Source organism: Gossypium arboreum, chromosome 13, assembly GCF_025698485.1.
Source record: "Gossypium arboreum isolate Shixiya-1 chromosome 13, ASM2569848v2, whole genome shotgun sequence".
In the NCBI taxonomy this organism is placed as follows: Eukaryota; Viridiplantae; Streptophyta; class Magnoliopsida; order Malvales; family Malvaceae; genus Gossypium; species Gossypium arboreum.
This window is the reverse complement of record NC_069082.1, coordinates 124,165,606-124,182,494: the sequence shown is the minus strand read 5'-3', so window position 1 is coordinate 124,182,494 and position 16,889 is coordinate 124,165,606. Positions and strand designations below refer to the sequence as shown.

Below are 16,889 nucleotides of genomic sequence, written 5' to 3'. Positions count from 1 at the left end.
CTTACATTTGGTGGTCCATAGCTAATGTTTGGGAGGATGTAAAGAAGGGTCTCATCTGAGCGGTTCGAGATGGTCCTCTGGTTAATTTCTGGCTTGATACTTGGCTTAATGAGTCGACGCCTTTGGCACAATATTACATCGGCAACGAACCTATTCAAGTTTCCCTACGTGTCTGTGATGTTATAAATACTGATGGTTCGTGGGATGTAGATTGGCTACATTCGGTTCTTTCTTGTGAGATTGTTGAGCAGATATTGGGTTGCCATCCACCAATGGAAGCTGTTGGTCAAGATTATTTAACTTGGATATAGATGTCGGCAAGTGTTTTCTCTATTACACAAATGTACAAGAATCTGCTTGCTCCTAACGTCTAAAGGAAGTTCGAAAGTGACTCATTCACTTGGAAAGTTTTGGCACGACAAAAAGTTCATTTTTTTTCTTTTGTTATTTGCCCAGGGAAAACTCTTAACTGATAAGGAACGTACAATGCGAGGTATGTCCAATTATCCCTTCTGTGAATGTTGTGGCTTGTCTGTGGAATCTACAACTCATGTTGTTAGAGATTGTCGGTTGGCTCATGTCATTTGGAAATCTGTGGTTTCAAGGTTTAATTGGAATGTTTTCTTTAACCTTTCACTTGTCAAATGGATTATTTGGAATATTAGAAATGCGGGGAAATTGAATTTCCAAAGTGGTGAGTGGGGTTCTTTCTATTCAATTGTCTGTTGATTCCTTTAGGAGAATCGAAATGAGTTTATCTTCAATCATGCTAGTGGTAATAATCATGATCTTATTGCTTCGGTGGCCACTTGGACTGAGTTTTTGAACACCAAAGGTTTGTCTCAAGCTTGGGCAGCTACATTTGCTTTAAGGAGGTGGTGGCAACTTCTAGATGTCAGATGGGCCAAGGTTAATGTGGATGGCTCAATTTCAATGGTAAGATCGAAGGCTGCCTTAGGTGGAGCAATAAGAGGACCTATTGGAGGCTGGCTTGTGGGATTTAGAATTGTGAGAAGATGACTGATATATTTCAGGTTGAAGTTAGAGTAATGCTTGAAGGTCTAAAGATAGCTTGGGCACGTGGTTTCCATCAGGTGGAAATGGAGAGTGATAATGCTTTTTTAGTCGATATCCTGCGAAATGGATTAGCTGGAACCAACAGTGTTGTTGAAGTTAGGATGATTCATACATGAGATACAAAAAATTGACAAGAGGTATAGACTCATCTCGAGAGATAATAACAAAGTTATTGACTGTATGGTGAAGGAAGCTACAGGTAATTTGGATCAATTGATTATTTTTTATGATCCACCTTGCTATGTGCGACGAATTTTTGAAGCAGGCATGCATCATGCGCTATCTGAGATAACCACTATTTATTATGCTAGATAATCCTTAGCCTAAGTTACTCTTTCTTACCAATAAAAAAAATTCAACAACAGTTATAAAGATAAATGGAAAAAAAATTAAGGCCAAATAGAAATTTGGATCAATTGATTATTTTTTATGATTATGTGCGACAAATTTTAGAAACAGGCATGCATCATGCGCTATCTGAGATAACCGCTGTTTATTATGTTAGATAGTCCTTAGCCTAAGTTACTCTTTCTTACCAATAAAAAAAATTCGACAACAGTTATAAAGACAAATTGAAAGAACAATGCATATTAAAAGAGATCAAATGAAACATATTTTCCTAAAGTTTTTCTTTAGGTGTACCTTTAAAATAATAATGATAGAGATGTTCAACAAATCCATTCAAGTGATAATTTGGCTCATATAATCACTAAAGCATTGGTTACTTCAATATTTGAAAAGTTAATATACAAAATTGAAATACGTAAACTCAAAGATCTTACATCATATTGTCACAAGGAGAACAAATTCGAGTTGCATTCTTTTTCCTCCTCTATTTCAATGGATATTTTGATAAGACTTTAATAATACATCATGTTATGTATGTTAAGAACATGTGTAAAATTCTTTTTAGTAAAATTGTGTTGAGACACATTTTGTAGGGCAAGGTATACTTAAAGTCACTAACTATTAATAAATTTACATTTTGGTCACTCAACTTCAAAATATTATTGTAAAATGATCACTAACTATAGAAAAGTTTTTATTTAAGTTACTAGGTTGTTAAAAGCGCTGTTATATGCCCTTCTTTGTTTGCACCACTAACACCAATCGATAATCGAAAGCTCTCTTTCCTTTTTTTTGAAAAGTGCCGTGCAGGCTGCCACACAAAATAATGAAACCAAGTACGTTTGAAGAAGTTAAGCGAGAGTGACTGCGGGCATTGCTCACCGTGAACATGACTATCAAAATTAAATTTAATATCTTATCTATTCGATCTTTTTCAATAGTCTCACAAACGTCGCATTCCTATAAACTCCTTATTGGATAAATTTTCAATTTCATTTTCATGCTATGGTACTTTACATGCTCACTAACTATTTACCTTCAAAAAATCACACTCATATTTTCGTATTTATGTCCGAATATTACGTGTCTCATCATCAATATTGTAAAAAAAAAAAAAAGTCAGAAAAAAACCAGCGGACAAATTGACAGCAATTAGAGAAAAGTAGCTTTCAAGATTTTAATGGTCCATGTATTGGCTGGTTAATGTTTAATTGTAGTTGGCAGTTAAGGTTTAATCAAAGTCATCAATGGCTGCCATCAAAGCATTCAATATATTTCACTAGCAAAGTATTTAAACTTAATTAATGTAAGCCGCTAAATATGATAGAAAACTAATGTTATTCGAATTCGGGTCAAAAATAAATATGATTGTCTAAATTGAAAAAAATTATTTTATTATTGTAAGGCAGTGGTCGATGACTGCCGGACGATACTACACCGTTCTTGATGTCTCGGAAGTAGGATTCGCGGATGATGAGCTTCCCTAGCTCTTTAAGGCTGTAAAGCATAAGGATTGCTGCAGAGTCCCAAGAGCTCTTTTTATCGGCTCTTACATCTCCGGTGCATTCAATAATGCCTGAACTCGGTACATTCAAGGTGATCTTCGTTACAAAGCTGTTAAACCCGATTTTTCGGTCTGCACCTTTGCCGATTTCCATGGGAGAACTGCAGGGCAAAGCGGTAGCAGATCAAAAACCAAAACCTTAAAATAAAGAAACGAGAAGGACATACCGTGATCTTTCTTCTGTTGTTTCGAATGTAGGCCTAGGCCATAACTGTTTCCGACAAGTCTCGTAAAGAGTGGCCCTCGGTTGTCCTTTATTCGTGTTTATCCTTGCAATAACTATAAAAACGGAAAGAGAGAAATGTACTCGTTATGTTCTAAATTCACTATGGTAGATTGCATAATGCAGATCTTCGTGATGACGAAAAGTTGAAAATCATACGGTTTCAATACCAAATTCTAAACTGAATGTTGCATACCTAGGGCGTCGGAGCTAAAACCATATGCTGTCCTTGAAGAATCGTTAGCCGGAGAAGGAATCTCAACTCCATATGCTGTCCTTGAAGAATCGTTAGTCGGAGAAGGAATCTCAGCTATCTTCTGCTTCTTACACATTTTTGGCTCTAACAAACCATCATCAGTGGTTCCACTCGAACCGGCATGACCCTGTTTCGTTCTCTTTCGGGAGATCCCTCTATCCTGAAAAATACTTATGGATCAATTGTTGATCTCAACATTACTACCCTCACTCATTTTCCGTATCTTGGAAAGCTGTAAATCGTAATAGGCACATACCTCGAGTTCCTTCAATAGATATAAAGCTGCTTTTCCTTTTGCTACCTTTTTGCTTCGATTGAATGCCTCTCCGACCAACAAAATATCATCCAGCTGTAACCAAAGCTTGGCATGCACCATTTCTCCCGTATTAACACACTTTTCCCTTATGAAATACCCGAGAGAGTCACATAATTCATTCAGTTCTTGAAGTGGAGGCAACTCGAGCTTATCGGGAGTCACGATCGGAGATAACAATGGCTCAACAATTCTCCAAACTTCGTCAAGGTTCAGGTTTGTATCGATCAAGATTGCCGTGACGATACTTTCAATAAGTTCTCCAAGAGCCTGTTGCAAAGAAAGTAGAGACCGTAAAGTACAATCTCAAATGGCTGATAAATGTTCTAGTAGCCAAATGGTTTACATGGAAGTTGCATAAAAAATGGAAACTGTATCTCTAATTCTTTAGTATAAAAAAGATGACACTTGAACATACCTTTGGACCTTTTATGCCGGGTACTGATCGTGTAGTGTCCCAAGATTCAGGGAAGGACCGTGCATATTCACTTATTTGGTCCAATAGTAAAGGTGAACAATGTCGAAGATGCTTATGAAGGTCATTACGGACAGCAACTTGAGCAAAAGTTTCGTTACTAACTGAAGCCGATCGGAGGTCAGTCAATTCTCCTGAATCTATATCGGTGTGATTGCAGTAGAGATATCGGGTTATCAGCAAGTCCAACACGGAATCACCAAGAAATTCAAGCCTCTATAGATAATTTTAAACAAGTAAAAGAAGGTGAGTTCACATACGAACCATGCACTTGCATTTATATCATTCGGCCAATTTGACAACTCAATGAAGTTTTAATGACAAGTAGAGAAGTTCCATAACTACCTGGTAACAGTAAAACTCGTTCGCCGATGCATGTGTCAAGGCCTCCTGTAAGAAAAACTTCATAGAAAATTTGTATCCAATTTTCGATTCTATAATCTGGATTTCATCATTAGGGACATAAGATTGTAGGGATGCACGATTAATGACTTCAGCTACCAAAGAGGGATCAAGTTCAGCATCGATCCCGAGCCATTTCATCATATGAAGAGCAGCAATGAGTCCACCACTTACATAGTATGCTCCTATGAGAGCTTCAACACAATCTGATATGGTTTTCGAACACATCCATCGGTGGCCTCTATCACAAGATATACTGACCTTAATTTCCAGGTCTTCAGTCTGAAACTTTTTATCTAAAGGAACTTCTCGAGAGTCCACCCTGCAGTTACAAGGAAAAGACCGAAGACGTAGTTGTCCTGGAGCTACCCAACGTCGGGGGTCAAAAGCACTGTCTCTAATGTAACCCTATTATATAGGAAATCAAAGCAATGTAGCCAATTAGCAGATACTTCATTGCCTAGTTATAGACTCCAATATTCGATAATAGCAACAATGGGAAGTAAACATATTATACAGGCGACAATATATCGAGATATTAGACGCACAATGAGCATTAAAAACCATGATATCCTGGTAATGAGCAAGAAGGGTTCAAGCAGATACAACAAAATACGAACCTGTAATTTGCGGTCAGTTCCCAGCTTATGCAGCGTCGAGTTACTCAGTGCCAATGAACGTATCATTGATAATTCTCCTTCATGTTTCTCGGGATCTCTAAGAAAGAGGTGGCAGCTCACAGCATACTTCAGAACTGAATCCCCGAGCAATTCCAGCCTCTCCATCGAAAAGCTTTCACAACATCTAAGCGTTGTTAACGCTTCCAGGATCTATAGCATAAAAAGATATTAAATTATTATTAAAGGAAGGACTTGTTTCCAAAACAATCAAAGTTATGAAAGCAATAAAGCAAACCAATGAGCTCGGTATATCGAAGTTGCTTGAATGAAAATCAATCTCTTCCCTAAGTTGGCTAGCCAACATTAAGGACTCGAGCCGGTGCATCAATGATGGTAGTAAGTAAAAGGCTTTTAGAACATAGATCGGGACATCAAGGACGAGCAAAAGCTCAGGTGGCATGTGGATATTATTCCATGACTTTTCATTAACCGAGCTTGCTTGTAATGCTTGTGCTGAAAAATCTGCTTAGTAAAGGGAAAATATTAGAAATCAGTAGAACATAAGGTATAATAAGTTAGTACTATTTTTCGACAGATTACAGGTAGCAAATGAACCAACCTTCATCGTTAAAATCAACCAGCAAGTTGTGCGGGTTATGACTCTGCTTTAACAGCAATAAAGGTTGTCCTGGATGTTTCAGCACGATGCGGTACCTGATCAAAGCTATTGTTGTCAGTGGAACCCTAAAAACCATGTGGATAAAACAACACTTGCTAAAATCACCAATGACTTACTTTCTGTTGTAATATTCGGAGAAGGTCGCTAACTTCGATGAGTTCAAATCAGCAATGTCATTGAAAGAACTTTTGGCGGATGTATCATGAACTAATTCAATGGTGGAATAGATTCTTCCGGTATGAATTGCCAATACTACGATGTTGCTGATATTGTTAACATCTATAGATCTGTTAGCAAAGTGGATTACATTGGTCTCCTTGTGTTCTGTCACGGATGAATCAGTTTGGTTCAATGACGGATTACCTCTGTTACCGTCAGCAGTTAAAAACTCTACAGCAAATGTACAAGCTGTTATCCCAGGCCAGTTTATTCTCAGTTCATTACTCAAACTATCCTCTAGGGGCAGAAGCAAATACATGTTCGATGGATGCCACAACAAGCTCGTTTTACTATGAAATAAAAGTTCCCTTGATGTTCCGGATGATCCAACAAACAGCCTCCCGAACAAGCCATTAAAGAAAATTTCCTGAAAACGCTTTGCTGCCGTAATCTAGAGTGAAGAAAATTAAAAACAAATAACAAGATTAACTGTAAGTACTTCATCAGGGGTTAAAAACTGTTGGGAAGAAACCGAACAACCGAAACAAAGCGAAAGCACAACCGGTGTTCTTTCTCTCCTTATAACTCCTGTCAAAAATTATGGCAAGCACAATAGCACAAGATATGTTCTCTAGCAACCTTAATCAACCACAAATCAACTAATGCAACCACAACAAAAATAAATAGAGACACCGATATTTTTACGTGGTAAACCCCTCTAAATCAAGGGTAAGAACCACGGGACTTTAGAGTCCGATAAAGAGCTCTACTATCATCAAATGTTCGACTACAAGATCACAATATCAAGCCTACAACAAGCATTCAACTCCGACAAGGCTAACAATATGTAATCTTTAGCAAAAGAGAGAAAAATGAGAGAACATCACCAAAAACGTAGCTACTGAAAAATGGGTATTTCCGACTCTACAAGTCTCGGATGAAAAATCCGACCGTACAAAGTCAAGAACACCTTATCACCTAGCTGCTGTCCAAAAATCAGCTCAATCGAACCACGGATGGACCTTCGATCGAGGAGTTGATCACTGCTGCACCAAGCTTGAAATACTGATTTTTCTATTCTCTCTTTTTCTCCAACGAGCTTCAATCTCACTCTCTGTTTTTCTCTTCTTTTAAATTGAGAATTTGACACTCAATAATAATAGAAAGGCTGCCAAAAAAATTTGACTTTTGACAAAATCAAAGAAAGACAAAATATTATGGCAGAAAATATGGTTTCCCACGTAGTGGGACCCATACCCAACAAAAACATGAACAATGTTAACACTATGGTTATACCTGTACAGCATCCAAATGTACTTTCCCATAAAAAGAAACACGAGCCTTAGCTATCTTTCCGATCAAGTAAAGATCTACTTCAATGTTCCCCACATCATCAGCAAGCTTCGATTCAATTAGAAGAACAGATTCGGAGTAAACATCGCTAACAACATTGCATGAAAAGTCAATTTTATAGGCAAAGAAAACCGAAGCATCGGCTTTTTCTCCCCAGCTCCCGGATAATGCACGAATCTGAGTTGTTCCGTGCAGCTCCTTCCGTCTTGTAGTTCCTTTGAACCACACAAAAGAAAGGAATATGAAGCTAATTTACTATGAAAAGCAAAAGCAATAAGTAAGGCGACCTGGACACAATTTTACATGCGGAAATTAAACAAGTGAACACGGAAATCGATCATAGTAATGAGCCATATGGTTCCGGTTTGAACTCAAGACAACAATACTTATTACATGCCATATTCTATCGTTAAACACAAGTTTTAGACTTTGAAAGTTTATCTATATATACCTAGACCTGAATCGAAAATGGGATCTTTTCCTTTAGAAGCACAACGATTTTTGGAAGTTTCTTCAATGGAAGCTTCAGTAACAGAAGCTCCAGTAGCAGCCACGATAGAAACATTTGCTTCTTCCAATGTACGGTTTTCCGGGAGAGATATATCAGGATCTCTATTCATAGCTGTATTCGTCACTGAATGTTCACTCCGAATTATATCATATAGTTGATCTCTTTGTTTCTCATTTCCCCTGTCAATCCATCGGTTAGATTCTACACTGTAGTACCGTAAATAGAGTCAGAAGTATAATGGACGAGCATTGCATGCATGCATAACAAGGAACACGATTTAACCTCTCTAGCATCATGATGAATTGGGAACCACTTTGCCTAGCTCTTCCTCGAGATTGTACATAACTCCACACTGTTTTCGGCAAGTCAAAACGTATCACACATGAACAGTTTGGTATATGAATTCCCTCGTCGACCACATCGGTAGCAAATAATAGATTCACCTGAGCAAACTCCACAATCATTGACCATAAAATATCTAATCATCAGTGCATATAAGTTAGCTATCATATAGATCACATACCTTCCCGGATTGACATGACTCCAAAGTTTCCTTTTGGATCTTTGGTGCCATGGAATCAACTGACGTATTACTTCCAGTCAAACACGAAACCACAAAACACGATAAACAACTTACTTTCTTCACAAATCTTTCGATTACTTTAGCGGTAACAATTCTTTCAACAAAAACGAGGCACAATACTTGACTAGGTTCTCTGCAACATCGAAAAGTAAGTAAGATTAAGCCAACATTGTTATCATATTCAAAGAAACTAACCATTAAGGCTTCCTATTACCCGAGTGATAATAAAAGTTCAATTAGTTCATGCAGTTTCGGAGATATATAGCCTGAATCTACCGCCTTTAAGTAGTCAAACCCGGAATTCAGAAAATTTTCATCACCTGAAGAGATGAGATGAGTTAACTTCTCTAAATACGGTGCGAACCAAATGAAGTAGGATAAGAGTTACAGCATAGTATACCGAGGGGAAGGGATTCCCCGATTATCTGTAGCACTTCGTTGAGGAACCTTTTACACTGCAATACACCTACTCTATGTGCTTCATTCTCCTCTTTTGTATCAGGGATGTTCTCAAGACAGACTTTAACAGCCTATGAAACACGAAACAAACAATGTAAAGCCTGAACAAACCGTGTTTGTGTTACAAGAGCATAACATGATCATACCTCATAAGCACATATGAGACCAAGATCGTCGAAACAATGCAGAATCTTAGCATGGTCATTGGATGACCGTTTATGGAGGGCCTGAAACTTATCATCCATATCTGTATAAGAAGTATGAATCGAGCCTTGCAACGTTGACAATAAAGCATCCATCTATATACATTTGCAAGATGCATTCACATTCACATTAACAAAGTATATTCCTACTTGTATTTGCATCACTTATATTAAGTGAAAAGATACCTTTAACCATGAGGCTTCGATCATTGCTTTCAAACCCGAACTATAAAATCGTGTTGGATCGAAAAACCTACAACTTTTTTTTGCTGTAGGAACATATGTTTCCATCTCTGTCATATCTTCAATTGTATATATATGTATCAACACATATTAACATACGATTTTTCGAGCAAACCGATTCAATCTAACGAAAAAGATTTTAAAGGAACAGAAATAATGAATATCGTGCAATCCATAACATTTTCAAGTTCTGAAATTTGATCCTCATAATCATTGTTGGATAATGCACCTACACAAAGTTGAGTTACCAAAAACCATTAAAAGCATAAGATCAATTCAATATAAGATGGAAAGAAAAAAGTAATAACAAAAACTTACCTTTGCTAACTACGGGCGATGCCGTCATCCCGAAAATCTTCGGTTTGTTGTTCAATTTGTGATAGAATTCCTAACCCAAAATAAGAACACAACAATCTCACCACTATTAATCAGAAAACAAACAGATGAAAATATCAAAAATAACAGGGTTCGGATTCCCGACCTTCGGATTCCCGACCTTCATTATTTTCACGTACGGATGGTTACCGGTAGCATGGTGGCACTCGTCGATTATCATTAAGGACACCATCTCTAAACTCAAGAATGCTTTCCACAAGGCATCCAACAGAATTTGGGGTGTCATAACAAGAACCTATAAGATCGAGAACATAATAAAATCATTGATATGAACAAGTAAGTGAAAACTGTTGAAAAGTCAACAAAGGTAGGAAGCAACTTGTTAAAAAGGTGAAGCAAGTTGCATCGAATGTTGAAAAGTTGAATGGGATAATTGCAATTTTGGTCCCTAATTTTTTAGGCCATTTGTAAGTTAGTCCCTGAACTTCAACTATAAATAGACCTTCTCATTTTTCATTTCAACTATCCCAACCAATCTTTCTCTCTTAGTTTTCTCTCTTCTCCCATTTGAGAATTCTTAAGGAATTCTATTTGTTTGTAATATTTTGGAAATAGTAAAGTTATCATCTGGTGTTAGTGCCGGGGCGTAGGTATAATTTACGAACCTCGTTAAACTCTTGTGTTCTTTCTTGTCCTATTTTTCTTTCAATATTTGAGGGTATAATAGTAGTATTTAATTGTGCTATTAAATTACTATAGAAGGGATATTCTGACTAAGGAAAGACTTGGTATTTAAGAGATCCTTGTGATCCACCTCTCGTCCTTGGGAATTGAACTTTGTGTGATTTTTTAGTACAATAATTTACACGCTTCCCACCTTATTGGAATTACAAGTGGTATCAGAGCTGAAGGTTAATCGTAGTATGCTCTATGGTTGCAGTTTAAACTGATCTTCCACATCAGAAAAGACTTCCTTAGGTATATTGAAAGATTATGGAGAAAACGGTTGGTGTAGGAGCTTCAACATCGTCCATGTGGACAAGACCGATAATTGCAAATGCAAGATTGGCCGTGGAGATCTTTGATGGCACGGGCCATTTTGGTATGTGGCAAAGTGAGGTTCTAGATGCCCTTTTCAGAGGGTCTAGACATTGCCATTGATGAAGAGAAACCGGATGATGTCAGGAGAAAGATTGGAAGGCGATCAATCGATTAGCATGTGGCACAATTCGATCATGCCTTTCTCGAGAGCAGAGGTATGCTTTTCAAAGGAAACTTCGCAAATAAGTTGTGGGTGGCATTGAAGAAAATTTTTGAAGAAAAAGCAGTCAAAATAAGCTCCACTTGAAGAAAAGACTGTTTAACTTCACTTACGTCCCAGTACCACAATGAATGATCACATCACCAAATTTAATCGTTAATTCTTGATTTGCTAAATCTGGATGAGACATTCAAAGATGAAGATTTGGCTTTGATCTTGTTGGGGTCACTTCACGAGGAGTTTGAGTTCCTAGAAACTACTCTACTTCATGGCGAGAGTGATATATCTCGGCGAAATGCATGCGGCCTTATCTGATTATGAACAGAGAAAGAATGACAAACAGAAAAACTCAATCAGAGATACAGAAGCTTTAGTAGTCCAAGTTCATTCATACACTCGGAAGAAAACTCAGAAAGGGAGATCAAAGTCAAAGTCCAGACTCGGGAAAGATGAATGTGCCTTTTGTCATGAGAAAGGCCACTGGAAGAAAAATTGTCCAAAGCTGAAGAATAAGGGAAAAGCTGCTGTAGATGCTTGTGTTGCAAAGCATGATACCAGTGACTCTGAACTATCACTGGTTGCATCATCATTGTCGTTCCATTCAGATGAGTGGATATTGGATTCGGGTTGTACCTATCATATGTCCCTAACAAGGAGTGGTTCTCTGATTTAGTAGAACTAAATGGAGGAGTTGTTTATATGGGCAATGACAATGCCTGTAAAACTGTTGGGATAGGTTCAATCCAATTAAAGAACCAAGATGAATCAATCAGAGCTTTGACTGATTTTCGGTACGTGCCCAGTTTGAAGAAAAATCTCATCTCATTGGGAGCCTTGGAATCCAATGGTTCAGTTGTTACTATGAGAGATGGAATTTTGAAAGTGACATCTGGCGCACTTGTGATATTGAAGGGCATCAGGAAAAATAACTTGTATTACTACCAAAGTAGTACAGTTATTAGAGCAGTCGCTGCAGCTTCTGATAACAAAGAATTGGACTCAATGCAGTTGTGGCATATGAAGTTGGGACATGCCAGCGAAAAATCCTTGCAAATTCTGGCAAAGCAAGGATTGTTGAAAGGTGCAAAGGTTTGCAAATTAAAATTTTGCGAGCATTGTGTTACGGGAAAGCAAAGAGAGTGAAATTCAAGACTTGCTATCCATAATACAAAAGGTATTTTGGAATATGTTCACTCAGATGTGTGAGGGCCTTCCAAGACACCTTCATTGGGAGGAAAACACTACTTTGTTACTTTTGTTGATGACTTTTCCAGAAGAGTTTGGGTGTATACCATGAGAACTAAGGATGAAGTGCTTGGAGTTTTTCTTAAATGGAAAACTATGATCGAAAACCGACCGGCAAGAAAATCAAGCGGCTTAGGACGGACAATAGAGGGAATATAAAATGATCCGTTCTTGATGTGTGCCAAGAGTATGGTATTGTTCGACACTTCACGATTAAAGATACACCGCAGAGAATGGAGTGGCAGAGCGTATGAATCGAACATTCTTGGAGAAAGTTCGATGTATGTTGTCCAATCTTTGGGTTGGGCAAGCAATTTTGGTGATGAGTTTGTGACATCTGCCGGCCATCTTGTTAATCATTTGCCATCATCTGCATTAGAAAGAAAAACTCCTATGGAGGTATGGTGCGGAAAACCCACTGATTATGATTCCTTACATGTGTTTGGATCCTTTGCATATTACCATGTGAAGGAGTCAAAGTTAGATCCGAGGGCAAAGAAAGCTCTCTTTATGGGAATCACTTCAGAGTGAAGGATTTCGTCTTTGGTGCTTAAGCACAAAGAAAATGATCATGTGAGAGATGTTACCTTTGATGAATCGCCACATTGAAAAGGTAGCGAGATGAAGATATTCGAGACAAGCGATACTCCACAGGCGGTGGAGTTTGAGCGAATGGGGATTTGCCCATTAATAAGTCTAATTCTCCACCACAATGGAGGAATTAGAGATTGAAGAGGTTCGACCCAAGAACCATTAAGTACACGAGAACCGATTCTTGGTTGCAAGGCCACGGAGAGAAATTCGTAAACACCTTTCGATTCTTGATATGGTGGCCTACGCCCTTCCCATTGTTGATGATTATATTCCTGTCACTTATCAAGAAGCAATGCAAAGCTTAGAAAGTGACAAACGGAAATGCGCCATGGATGAAGAAATGCAGTCTCTCCGGAAGAACAATACTTGGGAGTTGGCGCAATTACCGAAAGGTAAAAGGGCAATCGGATGCAAATGGGTATTCGCAAAGAAAGATGAATCTCCTAGCAAGAAAGATGTTCGCTACAAGGCAAGATTGGTAGCTAAAGGCTACGCTCAGAAGGAGGGAATTGACTACAATGATGTATTTTCCCCTGTTGTGAAGCATTCCTCCATTAGAATTTTGTTGGCCTTGGTAGCACAATTGAATTTGGAGCTAGCTCAACTTAATGTTAAGACGGCTTTCTTGCATGGTGAGTTAGAAGAGGAGATCTATATGACTCAACCCGAAAGATACACAAATGCTGGTGGTAGAAATTGGGCTTGTAAGCTGAACAAATCACTATATGGATTGAAGCAATCCCCAAGGCAGTGGTACAAGCGATTTGATAGCTTTATGAGAAGGCAGAAGTACACAAGAAGCAAATATGACAATTGTGTGTATTTGCAGAAGCTGTATGACGGATCTTTCATTTATCTACTCTTGTATGTTGATGATATGTTAATTGCTTCGAAGAGCCAAAAAGAGATAGATAAGCTGAAGGCTCAGTTGAATCAAGAGTTCGAGATGAAAGATCTAGGTAATGCCAAGAAGATTCTCGACATGGAGATAAGTAGAGATAGACAGAGAGGCAAGCTTTGTTTAAATCAAAAGCAATATCTGAAAAAGTTATTACAATGTTTTGGTGTAAATGAAAACACAAAACATGTAAGTACCCCACTTGCTTCTCATTTGAAACTCAGTGCTCAATTATCTTCGAAGACTGAAGATGAAAGAGAATATATGGCGAAAGTCCCATATGCTAATGCAGTTGGGAGTTTGATGTATGCGATGGTGTGTACGAGGCCTGACATTTCACAAGCTGTTGGAGTTGTGAGCAGGTATATGCATGATCCTAGAAAAGGACATTGGCAAGTTGTGAAATGGATTCTACGATATCTTCGAAAAACCGTAGATGTTGGTTTAATTTTTGAGCAGGATGAAGCACTTGGCCAGTTTGTAGTTGGATATGTTGATTCCGACTTTGCTGGTGATTTAGATAAACGTCGTTCAACTACGGGGTATCTGTTTACTCTTGCTAAAGCCGCAATGAGTTGGAAGTCTACCTTACGATCTCTGATGGTTGTGTCTACTACGAGGCGAGAATATATGGCGATTCTGAGAAGTCATTAAGGAGGCTATTTGGCTTAATGGATTGTTGAAAGACTTGGGAGTTGTTCAAAGTCACATTAGTCTATATTGTGACAGATCAGAGCGCTATTCATTTAGCGAAAAATCAAGTCTATCATTCAAGAACCAAGCATATCGACGTAAGATATCACTTTGTGCGGAAGTCTTTGAAAAGGAAAAATTCTACTTTAGAAGATTCCGACAGCAGATAATCCCGAGATATGATGACCAAGGTGGTAACAACAATCAAGTTTAATCATTGTTTGAACTTGATTAACATCCCGAAATTTGAGCATCTTGGTGTATGGCGCCGAGAGCGCATTTGTAAACACTACAAAAGATAGCTTTATCGAATTTGGGGAGTTGAAGGAAGTGTGTGAAGATGTGATTATCCTAATCAAATCTTCAAGGTGGAGATTGTTGAAAAGTTAACAAAGGTAGGAAGCAACTTGTTAAAAAGGTGAAGCAAGTTGCACCGAATGTTGAAAAGTTGAATGGGATAATTGCAATTTTGGTCCCTAATTTTTTAGGCCATTTGGAAGTTAGTCCCTGAACTTCAACTATAAATAGACCTTCTCATTTTTCATTTCAACTATCCCAACCAATCTTTCTCTCTTAGTTTTCTCTCTTCTCCCATTTGAGAATTCTTAAGGAATTCTATTTGTTTGTAATATTTTGGAAATAGTAAAGATATCATCTGGTGTTAGTGCCCGAGGACGTAGGTATAATTTACCGAACCTCATTAAACTCTTGTGTTCTTTCTTGTCCTATTTTTCTTTCAATATTTAAGGGTATAATAGTAGTATTTAATTGTGCTATTAAATTACTATAGAAGGGATATTTTAACTAAGGAAAGACTTAGTATTTAAGAGATCCTTGTGATCCACCTATCTTCCCTGGGAATTGAACTTTGTGTGATTTTTTAGTACAATAATTTACACGCTTCCGACCCTATTGGAATTACAAAAACATGTAACTCGGACTCGGATGTGAGAGTCGGACATGGTACGTTCAATTTTTTTCCTTTTCAAGATTTTAATGTTCAGATATGTGTTAAATACGGGTGTTAAATATATGTATTTGGAGAAAAATAAAGATTCGGATTCGAATTTAGATTCGGATTTGAATTAACATAGCAAACAAATAAATAAGAGATTTAGTGAATTACAATAACTTAAAAAGAGAACTTACATCATGCTCCTTTATGTCTTTCTCCCAATACTCTGAGTTCCATTCATTAACCCCTTTATCTCCATAATATTGTTCAACATCCAAACTTGTATGGAACTTTATATATTCAAATTGCTGCAAAACACACAATATATATACATCAATATATACATAGATATATAACTTAAAATGATCATTTTTTTTATTTTTTATTTTTTGCATTACCAGAAGAAATTTTTAAACTTTCCAGGAAAAACAAAAAGAAGTAAACCTGATTAACAAGATGAACAGTGGGGGCCAAGAAAATAATCAACTTTTTTTTATCAATGGAGTTGATAGGTTGAACAAAATCTTTGATAAGCATTACAGCTATCATTGTCTTCCCTCCACTTGTATCTAGCACTGCTATGATATTTCTTCTCTTTGCAACTTCATATACTTGCAGCTGATGCCTACAACACACAGAGAAAAAAGAAAAATTAACAAAAACTGAAAAAATAAAGGGAAAAAAATAAAAGAAAAAGAGGAAGAAAAGGGCAAACCCTCTTGGGCTAGAGTGATCAGGATTTGAAGATGAAGAAGGGTGGTGGTTCTTAGCATGATCGTCATTGATTGAAACCATAATCTGAGGTGGGTGTAAGTGTGTTTCACTGAAGGTTGTTTTTAGAGGGTTACACTGCTCTTAATGCATGTTGGATGCTGAGTATTTATACAAAAAGACAAACATTAAAATTTTATCATTGAAATGATAACGACTAGAAAGGATAAAGATGAAAATTACCATATACGTTAAGTTCTAAAAGAACGAATATTTCAGTGAGAAAAATGAGAAAATGGGGGGTGCGAAGCAGACTGTGCAATGCAACGACATTGATTCCATTAAACTCACACCATTTTTATGGTAAAAAAAAAACGAATAATAAAACATTTTGAAATAAAAAATATTTATTTAGTTGTAATTCAATTAAAAATTAATCTTGTAATAAACTTTGAATTTAATCAAATAATTTTAATAATGTTAATGAATTTTAAAATTTTAAAAATAAAAGAGATTAAAATTTTGAAAATAAAAATACAAAGATTAAATTTTAAATTTATAAAAATATAATAATTTATTTTTGTTGTATTAGAAAGTTCAAGCTTATTACCATAAAAGAAAAAATTTCCATATTCAGACTAAGCTGTTTAAAAGATTTGGACGAAAGTTGTTTGATTTATGTGCCATCGGAGAAGCACATAAAGGCCCCAATTATGAGTAGACACGTT

At 37.1% G+C, this 16,889-nt stretch overlaps 1 protein-coding gene across 1 annotated transcript; it reads right to left on the bottom strand.

Annotated features, from left to right (window-relative positions):
* Window positions 1-2,746: 2,746 nt before the first annotated feature.
* LOC108462471 (endoribonuclease Dicer homolog 3-like) lies at window positions 2,747-16,299 on the bottom strand. The gene is made up of 23 exons (XM_053024611.1): window positions 15,860-16,299; window positions 15,645-15,729; window positions 9,965-10,099; window positions 9,787-9,856; window positions 9,634-9,697; window positions 9,412-9,544; window positions 9,169-9,321; window positions 8,964-9,093; window positions 8,778-8,883; window positions 8,504-8,696; window positions 8,263-8,423; window positions 7,921-8,159; window positions 7,413-7,684; window positions 6,074-6,567; window positions 5,898-5,992; window positions 5,574-5,800; window positions 5,279-5,488; window positions 4,602-5,066; window positions 4,200-4,472; window positions 3,725-4,051; window positions 3,409-3,628; window positions 3,157-3,268; window positions 2,747-3,090 (listed from the first exon to the last, which is right to left on the bottom strand). Exons 1-23 carry the CDS (start codon window positions 16,243-16,245, stop codon window positions 2,778-2,780), a joined length of 4,863 nt encoding a protein of 1,620 aa, XP_052880571.1. The 5' UTR covers window positions 16,246-16,299; the 3' UTR covers window positions 2,747-2,777.
* Between the last annotated feature and the right edge of the window lie 590 nt (window positions 16,300-16,889).

Excerpts from the sequence above, each read along its gene's own strand:
- LOC108462471 (XM_053024611.1), bottom strand. The coding sequence starts at position 16,245 with ATGGTTTCAATCAATGACGATCATGCTAAGAACCACCACCCTTCTTCA. Across the intron at positions 10,100-15,644 it reads AAGACATAAAGGAGCATGAT|GTTCTTGTTATGACACCCCA; the intron begins GTAAGTTCTCTT and ends TCGATCTTATAG. Across the intron at positions 5,801-5,897 it reads GGTTGATTTTAACGATGAAG|ATTTTTCAGCACAAGCATTA; the intron begins GTTGGTTCATTT and ends TTTACTAAGCAG.